We start from the raw sequence: 17,114 nt of genomic DNA on the forward strand, positions 1-17,114 counted from the left end.
AGAAATGTTCGATACTCACAATATTTCTCTCAAATGTTGTGCACACATTTGTTTACATCCCTGTTAGTGAGCATTTCTCCTTTGCCTAGATAATCAATCCACCTGACAGGTGTGGCATATGAAGAAGCTGTTTAAACAGCATGATCATTACACAGGTGCACCTTGTGCTGGGGACAAAAGGCCACAATGTGCAGTTTTTTCATACAACACAATGCCACAGATGTCTTAAGTTTTGAGGGTGTGTGTAATTGGCATGCTGACTGCAGGAATGTCCACCAGAGCTGTTTCCAGATAATTTAATGTTCATTTCTCTACCATAAGCCACCTCCAACGTGGCAATTTGAATGCAAATCTGCTGTGACGAGATCCTGAGGTCCATTGTCGTGCCATTCATCAGCCCCCATCACCTTGTGTTTGAGCATGATAATGCATGGCCCCATGTCACAAGTATCTGTACACAATTCCTGGAAGCTAAAAATGTCCCAGCTCTTCCATGGCCTGCATACTCACGAGACATGTCACCCCTTGAGCATGTTTGGGATGCTCTGGATTGACGTGTATCACCACGCGTTTCAGATCCCACCAATATCCAGAAACTTTGCACTGCTATTGAAGAGGAGTGGGACAACATTCCACAGGCCACAATCAACAGCCTTATCAACTCTATCAACACTCACACCAGATACTGGTTTTCTGATCCATGCCACTACTTTGTTTTAAAGATGTCTGTGACTAACAGCTGCATATCTGTATTCGCAGTCATGTGATATCCATAGATTAGGGCCTATTGAATTTGTTTCAATTAACTGATTTCCTTATGTGAGCTATAACTCAGTAAAATCTTTGAAATTGTTACATGTTGCGTTTTATAATTTTGTTCAGTATAATTGAACACTTATGGGAGATTCTGGAGCGGCGCCTGAGACAGCGTTTTCCACCACCATCAACAAATCACCAAATTATGGAATTTCTTGTGTGAGACTGGTGTTGCATCCCTCCAATACGAGTTTCAGGCACATTGAAGCTGTTCTGGTGGCCCTACGCCCTATTAAGACACAGCAGTTGGTGTTTCCTTTATTTTGTTTGTTACCTGTAAATGCTACACAAAATATACAAAAGTATGTGGACACCCCTTCAAATTAGTGTATTTGGCTATTTCAGTCACACCTGTTGCTAACCGGTGTATAAAATTGAGCACACAGCCATGCAATCGCCATAGACAAACATTGGCAGTAGAATGGCCTTACTGAAGAGCTCAGTGACGTTTAATGTGGCACCGTCATAGGATGCCATCTTTCCAACTAGTCAGTTCGTCAAATTTCTTCCCTTCTAAAGCTGCCCTGGTCAACTTTTAGGGCTGTTATTGTGAAGTGGAAACGTCTGGGAGAAACAACGGCTCAGCCGCGAAGTGGTAGGCCACACAAGCTCACAGAACGGGACTGCCGAGTTCTGAAGCGCGTAGTGTGTAAACTCGTCTGTACTCGTTTGCAACACTCACTAACAAGTTCCAAACTGCCTCTGGAAGCAACGTCACCACAAGAACTGTTCATTGGGACCTTCATGAAATCGGTTTCCATGGCTGAGCAGCCATGGAAACTGGGTTTGGCAGATACCAGGAGAATGTTACCTGCCCGAATGCATCGTGCCAACTGTAAAGTGTGGTGGAGGAGGAATAATGGTCTGGGGCTGATTTTCATGGTTCGGGCTAGGTCCCTTAGTTCCAGTGAAGGGAAATTGTAACGCTACAATGACATTCTAGACGTTAGTTAAATGTAGTAATGAATAAATTGTCTATATTTATTTAAATGGACAATTCTGTGAAAAGTCTTCTGAAAGTTTAAAATTGATATAATACCTGTTAGCAAATGTGTCAGCTAGAGATGATGTGCAGGAGCTTGCAGAGATTTATAATTGTGCATGATATCTACTTTGATGCTAATTAGCATATTTGAATTTGAGAGTAAATAGAGACGGATATATTGATTAAAGTCACCTTGTCCTAGAGAGATTTACATTGTTATCAAAACAATACACCAGGGTAAGCCTACATGAAACACAGCCCTTATTTTAAGTGTTTCTAAAATCCCCTATGGGAAAAATGAATGGTGAAAAAACGATTTCAACCATTTCCCTGTTTTACTGCTGGGTTTTATGGTTATTATGACATCTCCACGGTGAGGCTCTATTTGAATAGCCATGCTATCCATTAGCATTTTCATGGGCAGGTGGGTCTGTATCAGCATGGTGTTAGCTCTCCCTGGGCTCAAGGCTACACTTTCAAATCTCATTTAGGGACTCACTCTACGACCATTCCTGGTGTTTATGCCATCCCACTCCCAACATGGCAAATGTAGCCTAGCTGTCATGGTAAGCAACAATTATTGAACATTTGTTTTGGCAGGTATGTTCGTATACAAAGTATGCCTAGGGATACAATACAACAATGTCCTTGTGAGAAACCTGTGTGCCTAGATGGGGTGGTGGCATTGGGGAGAGGTGGAGGTATTAAGGGTCGGAGGGGTGGCGTGTGTGGGTTTCTCCGGAAATTCCAATGCTTTTAAGGTAATTATAATCCCTGAGAAATGACAAGTGACATATGGGTGGAATGCCGAAAGGAGGGAAGGCCACTTCCCATGTGGCATCCGGACATTTCATCAAAGTAAATAGGATGTGTGTGAATATAGGCTGTCAGAATGTCACACAGACGCATACCACTAGGAGAGCCTTTAAAACACCGCCTAGCCTAACATGCTAACCTGTTGGCACTTTCATGAGAAATACCTCAGTAAAGCCATTTGATCCTAGATCAGTTTTGTAGATTAGATTAGATTTTGATTTAGTCACATACACAGGGTTGCAGATGTATGTTATCTTCTAATGCAGAGGGGTGTCTAGTAGGTTAAGTTAATTTGACTAAGGGCCCATGCCTGTGAAGGGAGTTGTCAGGAGGCCATATACTGGGAAAAATAACAAGTACAACAAAACAATTCTACCCTAGGTATGCCACTGTAGGGTTGCAAAATTCCCTGGTTTTCCAGAAATCCTGGTTTGCAGGATACTGGATTTCCTGCTTATTCTTTCCTGTATCCGGGATATCGAGAGAACTTGGGAATTTATTAAAGTTCCTGGAATTTTGCAATCCTACACCACAGTTTACCTAAACTGAGTATACCTAACATTACAGTGCCTTCAGAAGGTATTCAGACCCCTTGACTCTTTCAACATTTTGTTACTTTACAGCCTTATTCTAAAATGGTTTAAACATGATTTTTTATCCTCAGCAATCTACACACAATTCCCCATAATGACAAAGCAAAAACAGGTTTTTAGAAATGTTTGAAAATGTATTAAAAAATGTTTTATACTTATTTACCTAAGTATTCAAACCCTTTGCTATGAGACTTGAAAATGAGCTCAGGTGCATCCTGTTTCCATTGATCATCCTTGAAATGTTTCTATAACTTGATTGGAGTCCACCTGTGGTGAATTCCATTGATTGGACATGATTTGGAAAGGCACACACCTGTCTATATAAAGGTCCCACAGTTGACAGTGCATGTCAGAGCACAGGATTGTGTCAAGGCACAGATCTGGGGAAGGAAGGAACCCAATGGTCACTCTAACAGAGCTCCAGAGTTCCTATGTGGAGATGGGAGAACCTTCCAGACGGACAACCTTCTCTACAGCACTCCACCAATCAGGCTTGAGTGGCCAGACGGAAGCCACTCCTCAGTAAAAGGCATGACATCCCGCTTGGAGTTTGCCAAAAAGCACCTAAAGACTCTCAGACCATGAGAAACACAATTCTCTGGTCTGATGAAATCAAGATTGAACACTTTGGACTGAATGCCAATCGTCACGTCTGGAGGAAACCTGGGACCATCCCTAAGGTGATGCATGGCGGTGGCAGCATCATACTGTGGGGATGTTGTTCAGCGGCAGGAACTGGGAGACTAGTCAGGATTGAGGGAAAGATGGAGCAAAGTACAGCGAGATCCTTGATGAAAACCTGTTCCAGAGCACTGAGTCTGGGGCGAAAGTTCACCTTTCAACAGGACAACAACCCCAAGCACACAGCCAAAACAACACAGGAGTGGCTTCGGGACAAGTCTCTGAATGTCCTTGAGTGTCCCGCAAGAGCCAGGACTTGAACCTGATCAAACATCTCTGGAGAGACCTGAAAATAGCTGTGCAGCAACATTCCCCATACAACCTGACAGAGCTCGAGAGGATCTGCAGAGAAGAATAAAAGAAACTCCCCAAATACAGGTGTGTCAAGCTTGTCGCATCATACTCAAGGCTGTAGTCGCTGCCAAAGGTGCTTCAACAAAGTACTGAGTAAAGGGTCTGAATTCTTATGTGTAGGGCTGTTGCGGTGACCGTATTACCTCCACACTGTCAGTCATGAGTCATGAAGGCAGTCAAATTTCACGTAACCGTTTAGTCACGGTAATTAGGCTTCTTCAAGCTCTGATGCTGCTGATGGTCATTAGTAGCCTACCAAACTTGCTAACTGCCTGGTACTCAGCACTCTATTGTCCCTCTAATCCCTATGACATCAATGCAAATGTAATCGAAAATCTAATCAAACACTTAATGAGAGCCCATGAGCTCATGTTGCGCAACATTTCTATAGGCTATGCAATTGCGCGAGAAAACAGAGTGATGGCCTCTACTAAAAAAAGGAGGGTCATATCAGCTTTCTATGGGCCAAGGCTACTATATTTAGTTCTCAACTTTCCTAATATTAAGCACATTGTATATCTTTACAACAGGAGTATAGCTTACCTGGCTGGCATGAAAATGAACCACGGGAAAAGTGTCCTCCTTTAGCCATTCAAGTGCTTAGATGACATGTATTTTTTCCCGCTGCCACTGCTTCGAGACAGGTGCATGATAATGTTCCATTCTCAAGAAAAACTAATTTCACACATATTATTTAGTATATGCAAAGACAAGATTAAATCAAGAATAGTCTGATGGGTGAGAATATTAGCCTATCACTTGTGAATGATGCCCAGCATGAGAAACAACACCTCTTTTTTGGGGGGCGACTTTTTCTAATCATAGTTGCACACCTCATGTAGCCTATATGTTTTGATAAGGTTCATACCACAACTAAAGCTTCCAAATAACTTCTTAAAATTAAGCACATTAATCCGCTTTACGATGGGTTTAGAGGCTAACTGACATACATAAGCAGCGTGTGAGTTTCAAATTTGGGGAAGACAATTTTCACCATAAAAATGTACCCTTATATTAAAAGCATTACATGCATAATCGCATTTGCGGTTACTTTTGATAATGGTGTTTCCCGCTAATGGAACATTCACGCTTATAGCCTACTGCCATGTGCGCATTGCCGCGCTTATAATGTGAAGAAATAGCCTAATAGTTAAATCAACATTTTAAGCTAAATGTTCTGATCTGTTGCATCATCCACGTTGCGTAAAAAGTTTGATGCTCGTGGTTGTATTAATTTGGGATCTATTGCATCCCACAACTGTCCCAGACTATGTTTGAAATATTTATTTCTCCCACAGAATAGGTTGAATTTTGTACTATGGGGGATAGTAGATTGACATAGGCTAGTGCTTTTGCTGTTTGTTAGGCCTACTCATCTTGCTGGCTGACAAAGTAAATGTGGACAGATCTTCCAATAACTTCAATATGGATCTCCGAATTGGATTAGGATGCACGCAGTTGCGTCCCTAATGTGTTTGTCTTTACTGTGAGAAAGACCCGATCACATGATGGAGAGCCATGTGAGTGAAAGGTACATAGGAGCGTGCAGTGCTTAGGTAAAAGGGCACAACGCAGCACTCCAGGCCAAGAGCACAATGGCCACTGACCGCAAAAGGCAGAGATTTTTTAGGGTGCATTACGGCCACAAAGGGAAGGCCACAGTGAAATCCGAAGCATTATCAAGTGCTTGTCAAATTGTGAATGAGAGACTAATGAAGTGTGTACAGCCTGCTCAAAGAAAACAAGCAGGGCTCATGCCTTTCAAACAACTTTTTTCAAATCATCATTAGAGTCGCATAGCTACCCTTCCTCAGGCCAGAGTTAAAAACTTCAACCAATGGAACAATGAATTGCCCGGTCAGGGTCCACAAAAAGAAGCTCCGAAAGAGGCTGGAAGCAATCTCTCACCTCGCCGCCTACTACCAAAAATAGTTTGGTGCTCCACATGCTGAGGGAAGTTGACGTGATTAATTTGTCTAATTTGTGTTATGGCCAGAAGACAGAGACAAATGGATCACATGGGAAGTCTTCAATGCTGAGACTAATTTAATACATTACAGCCAGTCCTTGTGTTCTACATTTTATTTTGCCAAAGCTGCAGCAATCCGCAGAGTTCTTTTCAGGGCAAGTGGAAAAATGTGGCCTTGCCGGCTGCTGGCAAAATGCTAACGCTGAAGCTTTTCTGTATTGAGATTCATTGCGCTCCTGATTGAAATCAGATATAGGGTCAGTTTTACCCTTAACAATCAGAGCCTTAACAGTTAGGACAGGAGTTTCAAACATGCAGTTCGAGAGTCATTTATTCCCCCCGCTTCTGCTCGCAATTGGATTGGTATTGAAAATTCATGCAACAGCACCTAGCACATTAAACGAAAAGAGGCAAGAAATTGCTTCATGTAGAATTATTTTATATCATAATGTACTGTCACGACATCGACGGAAGGTGGCGCCCCTCCTCGCCGCCGAGCGCCACTAGCTGCCACCGATCCTCTGTTTCATTTTCTGTTGGTTAGGTCTAGGTTAGGTACGCACCTGTTTTGTATTAGTTCATTAGTGTGGGGGGGGGGGGGTATTTAGTCTTGCTATGTAGGTTTGTTTTTTGTGTGTGATTATTTTACGTCAGGACGATTCGTCTGGGGAACAGGTGTTTCCCTCTGCCTGTGGGTTTTGCAGAGTATATTGTGGGCTGCGTCCCTACATTGTGTGCAGGCTGGTATTTTGGGCTTTTTGTATTGTCGCCCTGCCCTACCTAGTTTTTGGACAAGGGTGGATACCTATTAAACGTGTGTTCACGGACTTGTGTCTCCTGCGCTTGACTTCACCCCTCCTGCTTCCTTGAGCCGCCTGACATGTACACAGTGTACAAAACATTAGGAACACCTTCCCAATATTGAGTTGAACCCCCTTTTGCCTTCAGAACAGTCTAAATTTATCGTGGCATGGACTACACCGTGTCGAAAGCATTCCACAAGGATGCTAGCCCATGTTGACTTCAATGCTTCCAACAGTCATGTCAAGTTGGCTAGATGTCCTTTGTGAGATGGACCAGACTCACATTAAGCATCTCCAATCCAAAATTAAATCTAAAACTGACCATCCTTCCGATCCTTGACTTCGGCGATGTCATTTACAAAATAGCCTCCAACACTCTACTCAACAAATTGGATGCAGTCTATCACAGTGCCATCCGTTTTGTCACCAAAGCCCCATATACTACCCACCATTGCGACCTGTACGCTCTCATTGGCTGGCCCTCGCTTCATACTCGTCGTCAAACCCACTGGCTCCAGGTCATCTACAAGTCTCTGCTAGGTAAAGCCCCGCCTTATCTCAGCTCACTGGTCACCATAGCAACAGCCACCCGTTGCACTCTCTCCAGCAGGTATATCTCACTGGTCACCCCCAAAGCCAATTCCTCTTTTGGCCGCCTTTCCTTCCAGTTCTCTGCTGCCAATGACTGGAACGAACTGCAAAAATCATTGAAGCTGGAGACTCATATCTCCCTTACTAGGTTTAAGCACCAGCTGTCAGAGCAGCTCACAGATCACTGCACCTGTACATAGCCCATCTGTAATATAGCCCATCCAACTACCTCATCCCCATACTGTATTTATTTATTTATCTTGCTCCTTTGCACCCCAGTATCTCTACTTGCACATTCATCTTCTGTACATCAATCACTCCAGTGTTTAGTTGGTATATTGTAATTACTTCGCCACCATGGCCTATTTATTGCCTTAACTCCCTTATCTTACCTCATTTGCACACACTGTATATAGATTTTTTTTACTGTATTTTTGACTGTATGTTTATTTACTCCATGTGTAACTCTGTGTTGTTATATGTGTTGAACTGCTTGCTTTATTCTTGGCCAGGTCGCAGTTGTAAATGAACTTGTTGTCAACTGACCTACCTGGTTAAATGAAGGTGATATTAAAAAAAATGGTCAAGGGTTAGGCTAGTAACATTGTTTGTCTAGAGATCCACAAGAAAATTAGAAGTGGTTTAGTTTGGTCTCAGAAGGTTTTGGAACCACTATACTACAGATAGAACTCAAGTAGTGAAAATAAATCCCCAGGGGCTGGTTTGAGTTAGGTTAGCAGTGGAGGCTAACTTTAACATCACAGATCTGGGTTGGGTATATATGGAGGTTGGTCTGTCTTTTTTTTTCTTCCCTTGAAACCAAGTCTGCTCCTTTTGTCTAGTTTGGAAAGGACTCTCATTGTAGCTTAGTGGCATGCATCCCCATTTGTATCTGCACTCAGTCTCTGCCTAGTCATGACAGCTCTAATTCCTCTCTGAAAGTTAAGCCTCCACACTGCAGGATGAAACAAAGGTTGTCGCAGAGAAGTTTGTTGTGTTTTTCTGTTGCAGTATGCTGAGGTAAGGGGTAAGAGTTTTCTAATGCCCCTAGGCATGTATTTTGTGAGACTTTCTTCTTCTCGATATGAGAAAGCAGGACTGCGTTTTTTTAGTTTATTGTGTCAGTCTTAATCTACCATTTAAAAACCTTGTTCATATTTTTCCATGGAAAATGTTAGCCTAAGTCGATTTTTGGCATTAGAAATGCATACGGCTTAAAGATTGACTGTTAGCAGGCTAACTGAATAGAGGAGAGTGTGTGTGTGTGTGTGTGTGTGTGTGTGTGTGTGTGTGTGTGTGTGTGTGTGTGTGTGTGTGTGTGTGTGTGTGTGTGTGTGTGTGTGTGTGTGTGTGTGTGTGTGTGTGTGTGTGTGAGAGAGCCCTCAGACAGCTGAACTGGCTTGTGTGTGCGTGACACCTCGGCCCACCCAAGTGAAAAGTCTGCATGCTCCACATGCTAAAGTGTTAGCACTCTCACTGTTCTGTATCAGGGCTTAAACCCTTTGAGGGGGAGTGTGGAGATCGGAAGTGTGTGTGCTCTGTACTCATTGTATCTGTTGTAACTTGGTGTGTGTGTGTGTTATGGTTCTAACCCTCTCTCCTGTCTCTGTAGCTCCAGCTGACAGCCCTGGCCTCGTGGAAGGGGGACGTGGTGGAGCTGAACAAGCGGCTGGTGCAGACGGAGAGAGAAAGAGAGCTGCTAGAGAAGAGACTGGCCAAAGCACAGGTACTCTACCAGACAATATATGTACATATAGTAATTTCACATGGATTCATATTCTGTATTGTAAACTCACCTTTTACCTTCACTTAAGCTTACCATTCAAAGTCCCATGCCAAGAACATAGCTGTAATGCTGCGGGTACCACCACCACCCCATCTAAAGCCTTACAAATCTGAATAATATTTGTCCATTAGCCAGCTGCAGTGTATCTCTCATCATGATCCATCATTTGTGAAACACTGTAAATTGTTCCTCATTCCCCTTCCTCTTTTCTGCACCTGTGGTTTAGAACTCTCTGGTATGTAAAAGTTCCTTTGGAGGATTTGTATCTTTGAATAATAACCCAAACTGCTCTGATGGATGTTAAAGAACTACAGTATAATGGAATTGAACTGGCTTCACATAAGAGATTCTTTCGATGTATGTTTTTTGAAGAATATCCAGGAATAGCTGACACGTCACACAGGCACTGAATTGCATGGCTTACCTATTGAAATGTGTTCAGAAATCTCCCCTCCCTCCCAAAACAACCAGTCCATATGCTCCAATCAGAGTAGTTACTCTTCTCAGAATAGATGCAGAATTCTGATGACATCATCACGGAGATCATCTTTTGGTTGTTACTATCTAGCATGCGCTCGAAAGGAACTACTTTATTTTCAGCAATCGGGTATCACCTTCCCATAACATTGCTCATAGTATCGTATTATTTACTAGAAGCTTTGCTTTTTAAATAACGAGGAAATTGATTTGGCATGAAGCAACACTCCCCATATGTCACTGAAACCAGGAAGCCTCGGTAACCATGCCAACTGCTTAGCTTCGATCTGCTTTGTAGTTTTCCCAGTCCCAGTGATTGACACTGGCTCTTTCCTAGGAGGGAGTTTTGGGCTCTATCTCTCTCTCTCTCTCTGTGTGTGTGTGTGTGTGTGTGTGTGTGTGTGTGTGTGTGTGTGTGGACAGAATGAATGGGTGTGCTAACATTTGTTTAACTAATGGAATGAGTGTAAAAGCGAGACATTGTGTGAGTACCTGTTCTATAAATTGTCTTTAAATGAAGAAGCTGTTTATTCAGACATGGCCTTCTGAAGCATCTCCCTCAGGCTGTTAGACAGCCTCACTCCGTGGGCCACCACTGCGTGTCTCCCTGGAACCCTACAAACAGACACAGCACTGGTTCATGGAGCTGTGGAATACCTCTGCTGGCACCCACATCGACTATGGGTATTTTCCTAGTGGTGATGTTTTTAAACAAAAGGCAATCTGGTACTGTAATTTGTGTTAAATATTAATGCTAGAAGCTATTTGGTTTGTTGGTTTCCCACCTGTTCTGCTGGAGTTAGATGAAGAGGGATAGGCCATGAGTTAAAGAAAATAACGAAGTAGCTTGAACTGTACTTGCACTGGATGCCATTGTGTTTGGAGAGGAGTGAATAGAATGAAACCTGACATTGGTAGTTGTAGAGAGACTGAACGATTAGATAGTGATGTCATCATACCAAGATTCTACAGATAGCACTAGGCCTCTATCAGCACTGGCAGACAATTGAAACATTTGGCTCCCACTTTCCAGTGTCTTTTTTTATTATACAAACTATCTACACATCTCATTCTGTTAGTGTCTGCATAGAGAGTAATGACTGGAATCCTTATAAGTCAGGATCTACACAAGTCAATGATGCCTGTCAGGTCCTAACTCAGACAAAGTACTGGCAGTTGCTATGGAGCCTGTATATAAAACTAAACCCGTTGTAAGATGTGCCCACTCTTGACATTTGAACCCTCTCATTGGTCTAAAATACAAAGTCGTAAATATGCAGGACATTTCAGTCAAACAAGTTTATGCAAATGATATGTGGTGCCTAGAAGTCTAAGGAGGATGCTTGGCTCCAAAAGAGCATGCTTTCCTGAAGTGGATGATTTTTCATTTGACTGTTGTATTGGGGTGACCGTTTGTTCAGAACTCCCCACTCACAAAAATAATTTTAGAGTTTTGGTGGGCTTTTCACCTCACAATGTACTTCTGATTGAGGACAGACAGACCAAGCCTTTGGTCCTTGTAGAAGTTGTTGCCTATGAAGGTCAGAGCCAAGCTGCTTTGAAAATATGTTTTGGCCCTGGCCATAAACCACATGTCACTTCCTATCAGTGACTGTTGTGCCTCTGGGCATCAGTGGACGGGTGTTATGACAGTGGGTGACACGCGTCACACTGTGTGACCTGATAATGGCTGAGTGGAAGCTGCTCTTTGTCCCTGCTGCTCTCCATGGGGTAGGGAGCTAAAGCCACTCAGCTATTTTAATTGCCACTGCTGGCCATTTGACTGGAGGACTCCTGACTCAACCCAGGATAACACACACACACACACACACACATTGGGGCTCTTGTCTCAACGTGGGGACTTTAATGGCTGTGTCAGCCTGAGGCACATACCTCGTCACCTGAACCCCCGACCTTTTACACACAGACGTTTTTGTTTAGGATGAAGTACACCCCTGACTCCCCAAGCTTCTGACTTTTGACCTTTGAATCCTACTCTCAGAAACCTGGGTCTTAGACTTTTTCAATGGGGTGCAATGTTTAGAAGGTCGCGGATAGAAAGATTCCACACTAAAGCTGGGAAATATGGACAAAAAGACATATTGCAATATATTGTCTGAATTTCTGTCATAACGATAAATAGAACAATAAGGTTATAACAATGTGCACCATAAATTATCCTTTAAACTACTAGTACTAGTTTGATGGTTGTAGCCATCAGTTGTCCCATTAACAGTCACCCATTTTAGCAAACATATTTCATTTCAAACTTCACATTTCTCTACTATAGGTTACACGTCGTAATGAACGATGTCAATAAAATGCCTGCGATAAGTGATCCGTATGGTCACTCCTTTCCCCCTTCTGATAACCAGGCGGTGAATCGCATCTCTGCATGTCTGGCAGACATATCAGTGTGGATGACGGATCACCACCTCAAGCTGAACCTCGGCAAGACGGAGCTGCTCTTCCTCCCAGGGAAGGACTGCCCGTTCCATGATCTCGCCATCACGGTTGACAACTCCCTTGTGTCCTCCTCCCAGAGTGCTAAGAACCTTGGCGTGATCCTGGACAACACCCTGTCGTTCTCCACTAACATCAAGGCGGTGACCCGATCCTGTAGGTTCATGCTCTACAACATTCGCAGAGTACGACCCTGCCTCACACAGGAAGCGGCGCAGGTCCTAATCCAGGCACTTGTCATCTCCCGTCTGGACTACTGCAACTCGCTGTTGGCTGGGCTCCCTGCCTGTGCCATTAAACCCCTACAACTCATCCAGAATGCCGCAACCTTCCCAAGTTCTCTCATGTCACCCCGCTCCTCCGCTCTCTCCACTGGCTTCCAGTTGAAGCTCGCATCTGCTACAAGACCATGGTGCTTGCCTACGGAGCTGTGAGGGGAACGGCACCTCCGTACCTTCAGGCTCTGATCAGGCCCTACACCCAAACAAGGGCACTGCGTTCATCCACCTCTGGCCTGCTCGCCTCCCTACCTCTGAGGAAGCACAGTTCCCGCTCAGCCCAGTCAAAACTGTTCGCTGCTCTGGCACCCCAATGGTGGAACAAGCTCCCTCACGACGCCAGGACAGCGGAGTCAATCACCACCTTCCGGAGACACCTGAAACCCCACCTCTTTAAGGAATACCTGGGATAGGATAAAGTAATCCTTCTAACCCCCCCCCCCTTATAATATTCCACACGACTCAATGTTCCGCATGACAGATGTTTATGTTTTTTCTATCAACTTCATGCAATTCTATGATATTTGTCACATTCATTTGGCAGTGTGAAAAAAAAGAAAATTAATTTATTTCTTATTTAACCTTTATTTAACTAGGCAAGTCAGTTAAGAACAAATTCTTATTTACAATGACGGCCTACCCCAGCCAAACCCTAACCTGACGACGCTGGGCCAATTGTGCGCCCAGTCACGGCCGGTTGTGATACAGCCTGGAATCGAACCAGGGTCGGTAGTGACGCCTCTAGCACTGACATGCAGTGCCTTAGACCGCTGTGGCACTCGGGAGCCCCACTTGGGAGATTTCTGTATTCATAAACACAGGAATTATTGTCAAAACGCTAAATCATTGTGAATAAGTCCATAGTAGTTGTAGGAGATAGTTTGCAGTAATGTTAGTGCTTGATTAATGTTCCATTGTGTAAAGCACTAGGCAGACCCCTCTTTGTCTGGCTTTGTTTCATTTACATGTTCAACCGCTGACACTTGTAATATAGTTGAGGCGAAAGCTCATACATTTCTCTCTGTCCCAACCTCTGGGCTTCATGTAGACATTCCCCAGAAAAGCCCTTCGACCCCACACACAATTGTGTGTGTGTGTGTGTGTGTGTGTGTGTGTGTGTGTGTGTGTGTGTGTGTGCGCGAGAGACAACCAACCTTGCAAACCAACAGAGAATCGCCTTTCAAAAATGTGCAAATAACAGAATAGGATGCCGTTTGGATATTAAGGCTTCAGCTCAGTGGGATAACATGGTCTTGAGTTGAGTAATAACATATTTATAATGTGTGTTTTGTCAGTGTGAGCAGTCCTATTTGATGCGGGAGCATGAGGACGTTCAGGAGCGGACCACCCTACGATACGAGGAGAGGATCACAGAGCTGCACAGCATCATCGCTGAGCTCAACAAGAAGATCGACCTGCTACAAGGCACTACCATCAGGTGGGTGGTACACACACACACACACACACACGCTGTTTACTTATTGTAGTGAATTCAAAATCGCAGCATTTGCGTCAGAGGCCTTGTAAGTGTTTGTTTTCCTAGCTCAAGTGCCCTCTCCAGCCCTCTCCACCGGTGCTTAACACACTGATGTGCACCGGAATAAACTCCAAAATAGGCATCGGGTTGAGTGCTAAGCAGGACCATTAACCAAACAACTCATTAGAATGAACTCAAGCATGGCAGCCCCCCAAAATTCCTCAATTTCCAAAATGCGTACTGATTTTGCTCACACTTTATTTGGATAGTCCGGCTTGTCCATCTGTAGGTGCTTTACAGATGGTCATACTATCTGTTGATAAGCAGCTGCTTGCTAGGGTTAGGTTTAGAATAAGGGTTAGGGTAAGTGTTAAGGTTAGTGTAAGGGTTAAGGCTAGAGTAATGGTTAATAGATAGTTAGTTGAAATATTACTGTTAGTCCATCTGTAGATGCTCTACAGACTATCCAAATAAAGTGTTACCCTGTTTTTTTTATTAGGTAATACATTCTTATGAATTTTGGAGAAGGGGAATCTTTCGAATCTGTTTTCTTTCATTCTCTGTTTGTGTGTGTTTATGTTTGTATAAACGGTGCCATGCCAATTCAGTGTATCTTGCTTCATGTTGTCAGAACAGCACATAACAGCGTGAGTCAGTACTTGCTATTTGCCAACCTTGTGAGAACTATGTGATGTGAATTTATTGCCCGGCTATTTAATTCACAGACGTGCAATCAAGATTGTGTCAAACCAAAGAAATGCCACCAAACGACCCTATAATTCAGAGCTACAGGCAAGATGTTACGTATCAATGTTTGGTAGCAGCAGTGACGTTGTTTACTGCAGTACTACTTTCACCAATATTGTTTATTTCTGTATTACGTACATAGACCTATTGGATAGAGTTTGGATATAATCCATTATCCCAATGCAACTCCAGGCATGTGTGGCAGACAAAATACAGTATCTGAGACACAGGCACAAGAATCAACATTCATTCAAAATGTGGAAATGTATGCTGCTTTCATTCGGATCTAGGAATGTTCCTCGATAAATGTATCTAGCCGTCATCGCAAGGGAGGACAAGTGGTATCAACATAGGTGTGGGGTGTCCGTGCTTCATCTAATAGCTAATCCGATGTGCTCAGTCTCACAGACGTGTAAACACTGCACTTCTTAGATCTGACATTTCTCCTGCAGGTTGGTCACACCGAGAGCTTTCCTCTCATTAAAACTACACATGATCTTCATGCTTGTGCATATATTTAAATACTTATGCCTGAGAAGTTCAGACTGGGACGTCACTATTGCTTAATTGCGGCGGGTTCTCATCTGAAGCACGAACACACACACACGTGCGCGTATACCTGCTGTATAGGGTTAATCAGCTTGCATATTCACGTGGAAAGTGTGCATATTTGAAAAGGACAAATTCTCGCCACCGCCTTATATGAACGGCATAGATTTCCATGTTTAGTAAGTCATAGCTAATCACATGAAATAACCTGTAAAATGGCAAAATACAGCCAACTGATGCTAAACTTACAGTATATAGGCTGGATCTCAGAGGGCTTGAATCAAAGGACCTATTATACTATAGGTTTTCTCAGGTTGTTTTTCCAGATATTAACCATGTTAACTATACTCAAGGCTTAACATTGGCATGATGGTACATCTACACGCTTACTGTTTCTATTTTTAGATGAATAGCTGATGCCCTACAAAACAAAATGATCTCTCATTCCCACTGATCGATTCTATACAGCATCATCTGGTAATGGGTGTGTGTGTGTGTGTGTTTGTGTGTGTGTGTGTGTGTGTGTGTGGTCATGACAACAACATTGAAGTAAAAAACAAACCTCGCAGGGAATTGTCACACCCGCCTGGTTGCCAAATCAGTTTTATGCTTTAGCTGACTCGTCTGTTTGCCATCATGCCAAGAAATTACAGCGTTATCGAACCACAAACACATCTGTCAACAAGGCTAGTGTCATATGACTTTGCCCTAACTCCGACATAACTCAGTGACCCTCTGCCCCTCAGGGAGGAGGATGAGTTTTCGGAGCTGCGTTCAGAGCTCAGCCACAGCCAGCACGATGTCAACGAGGACGGACGCAGCCTCGACCAGGACGTGGCCTCCGTCTCACTGGCTGAAAACCACTCCACCCTGGCGAGCGCCAACATGGGTAAGAAAGGACACTGTAGTGTTTGACTGTAAACCCACATACAACTCCTATAACCTGTTACATCTAGGGGGCAGTAATTTCACGGCTGGATAAAAAACGTACCCGATTTAATCTGATTATTAGTCCTGCCCAGAAACTGGAATATGCATATAATTATTAGCTTTGGAGAGAAAACACTCCAAAGTTTCTGAAACTGTTTGAATGGTGTCTGTGAGTATAACAGAACTCCTATGGCAGGCAAAAACCTGAGATGCTTCTGTTCAGGAAGTACCCTGTCTGAACATTTCTTGCCCTTCTTTATTATCTCTGTCGTTTACAAAGGATCTCTGCTCTTACGTGACAATTCTCACGTCAACAATGGAGTCTCACAGCCCGGGAAAAACAGGAATGATGTCATTCAAAGCCCTGGCTGAAGCACACGAGAGCAAATGCTGAGTGGTCAGTCAATGGACTAAGCCTTAGGCGCGTGACACGCCCCGCCCCCGGCTTTTGGTTTTTTCCTCAGTTTACAGACAGGCAGATTCCCGGTCGGAATATTATCGCTTCTCTACGAGATAAATTGCATAAATATTGGTTTTAAACAGCGGTTGACATGCTTCGAAGTACGGTAATGGAATATTTCGAAATTTTTTGTCATATTTTGCGTCATGCTCGTGGCCGAGATTTAGCGTTGGGATAGTGTCTAGAACGCACGAACAAAACGTCGCTGTTTGGATATAACGATGGATTATTTGGGACCAAACCTACATTTGTTATTGAAGTAGAAGTCCTGGCAGTGTATTCTGATGAAGAACAAGCAAGGTAAGAACATTTTTCTTATAGGAAATGTGATTTTGGTGA

The 17,114-nt window shown here is 43.5% G+C and overlaps 1 protein-coding gene across 5 annotated transcripts in view; it reads left to right on the forward strand.

Annotated features, from left to right (window-relative positions):
- Positions 1-17,114, forward strand: part of LOC115204121 (colorectal mutant cancer protein) — a 121,687-nt gene that overhangs the window by 33,968 nt on the left and 70,605 nt on the right. For all 5 annotated transcript variants that reach the window (XM_029769446.1, XM_029769447.1, XM_029769448.1 and 2 more), the window contains 3 exons: positions 9,221-9,334; positions 13,908-14,050; positions 16,132-16,274. In XM_029769446.1, coding sequence (XP_029625306.1) covers positions 9,221-9,334; positions 13,908-14,050; positions 16,132-16,274 — 400 coding nt within the window. The remainder of the gene's footprint in view (positions 1-9,220; positions 9,335-13,907; positions 14,051-16,131; positions 16,275-17,114) is intronic.

The sequence above is a fragment of the Salmo trutta genome, chromosome 12, assembly GCF_901001165.1.
Source record: "Salmo trutta chromosome 12, fSalTru1.1, whole genome shotgun sequence".
NCBI classification, from domain to species: domain Eukaryota; kingdom Metazoa; phylum Chordata; class Actinopteri; order Salmoniformes; family Salmonidae; genus Salmo; species Salmo trutta.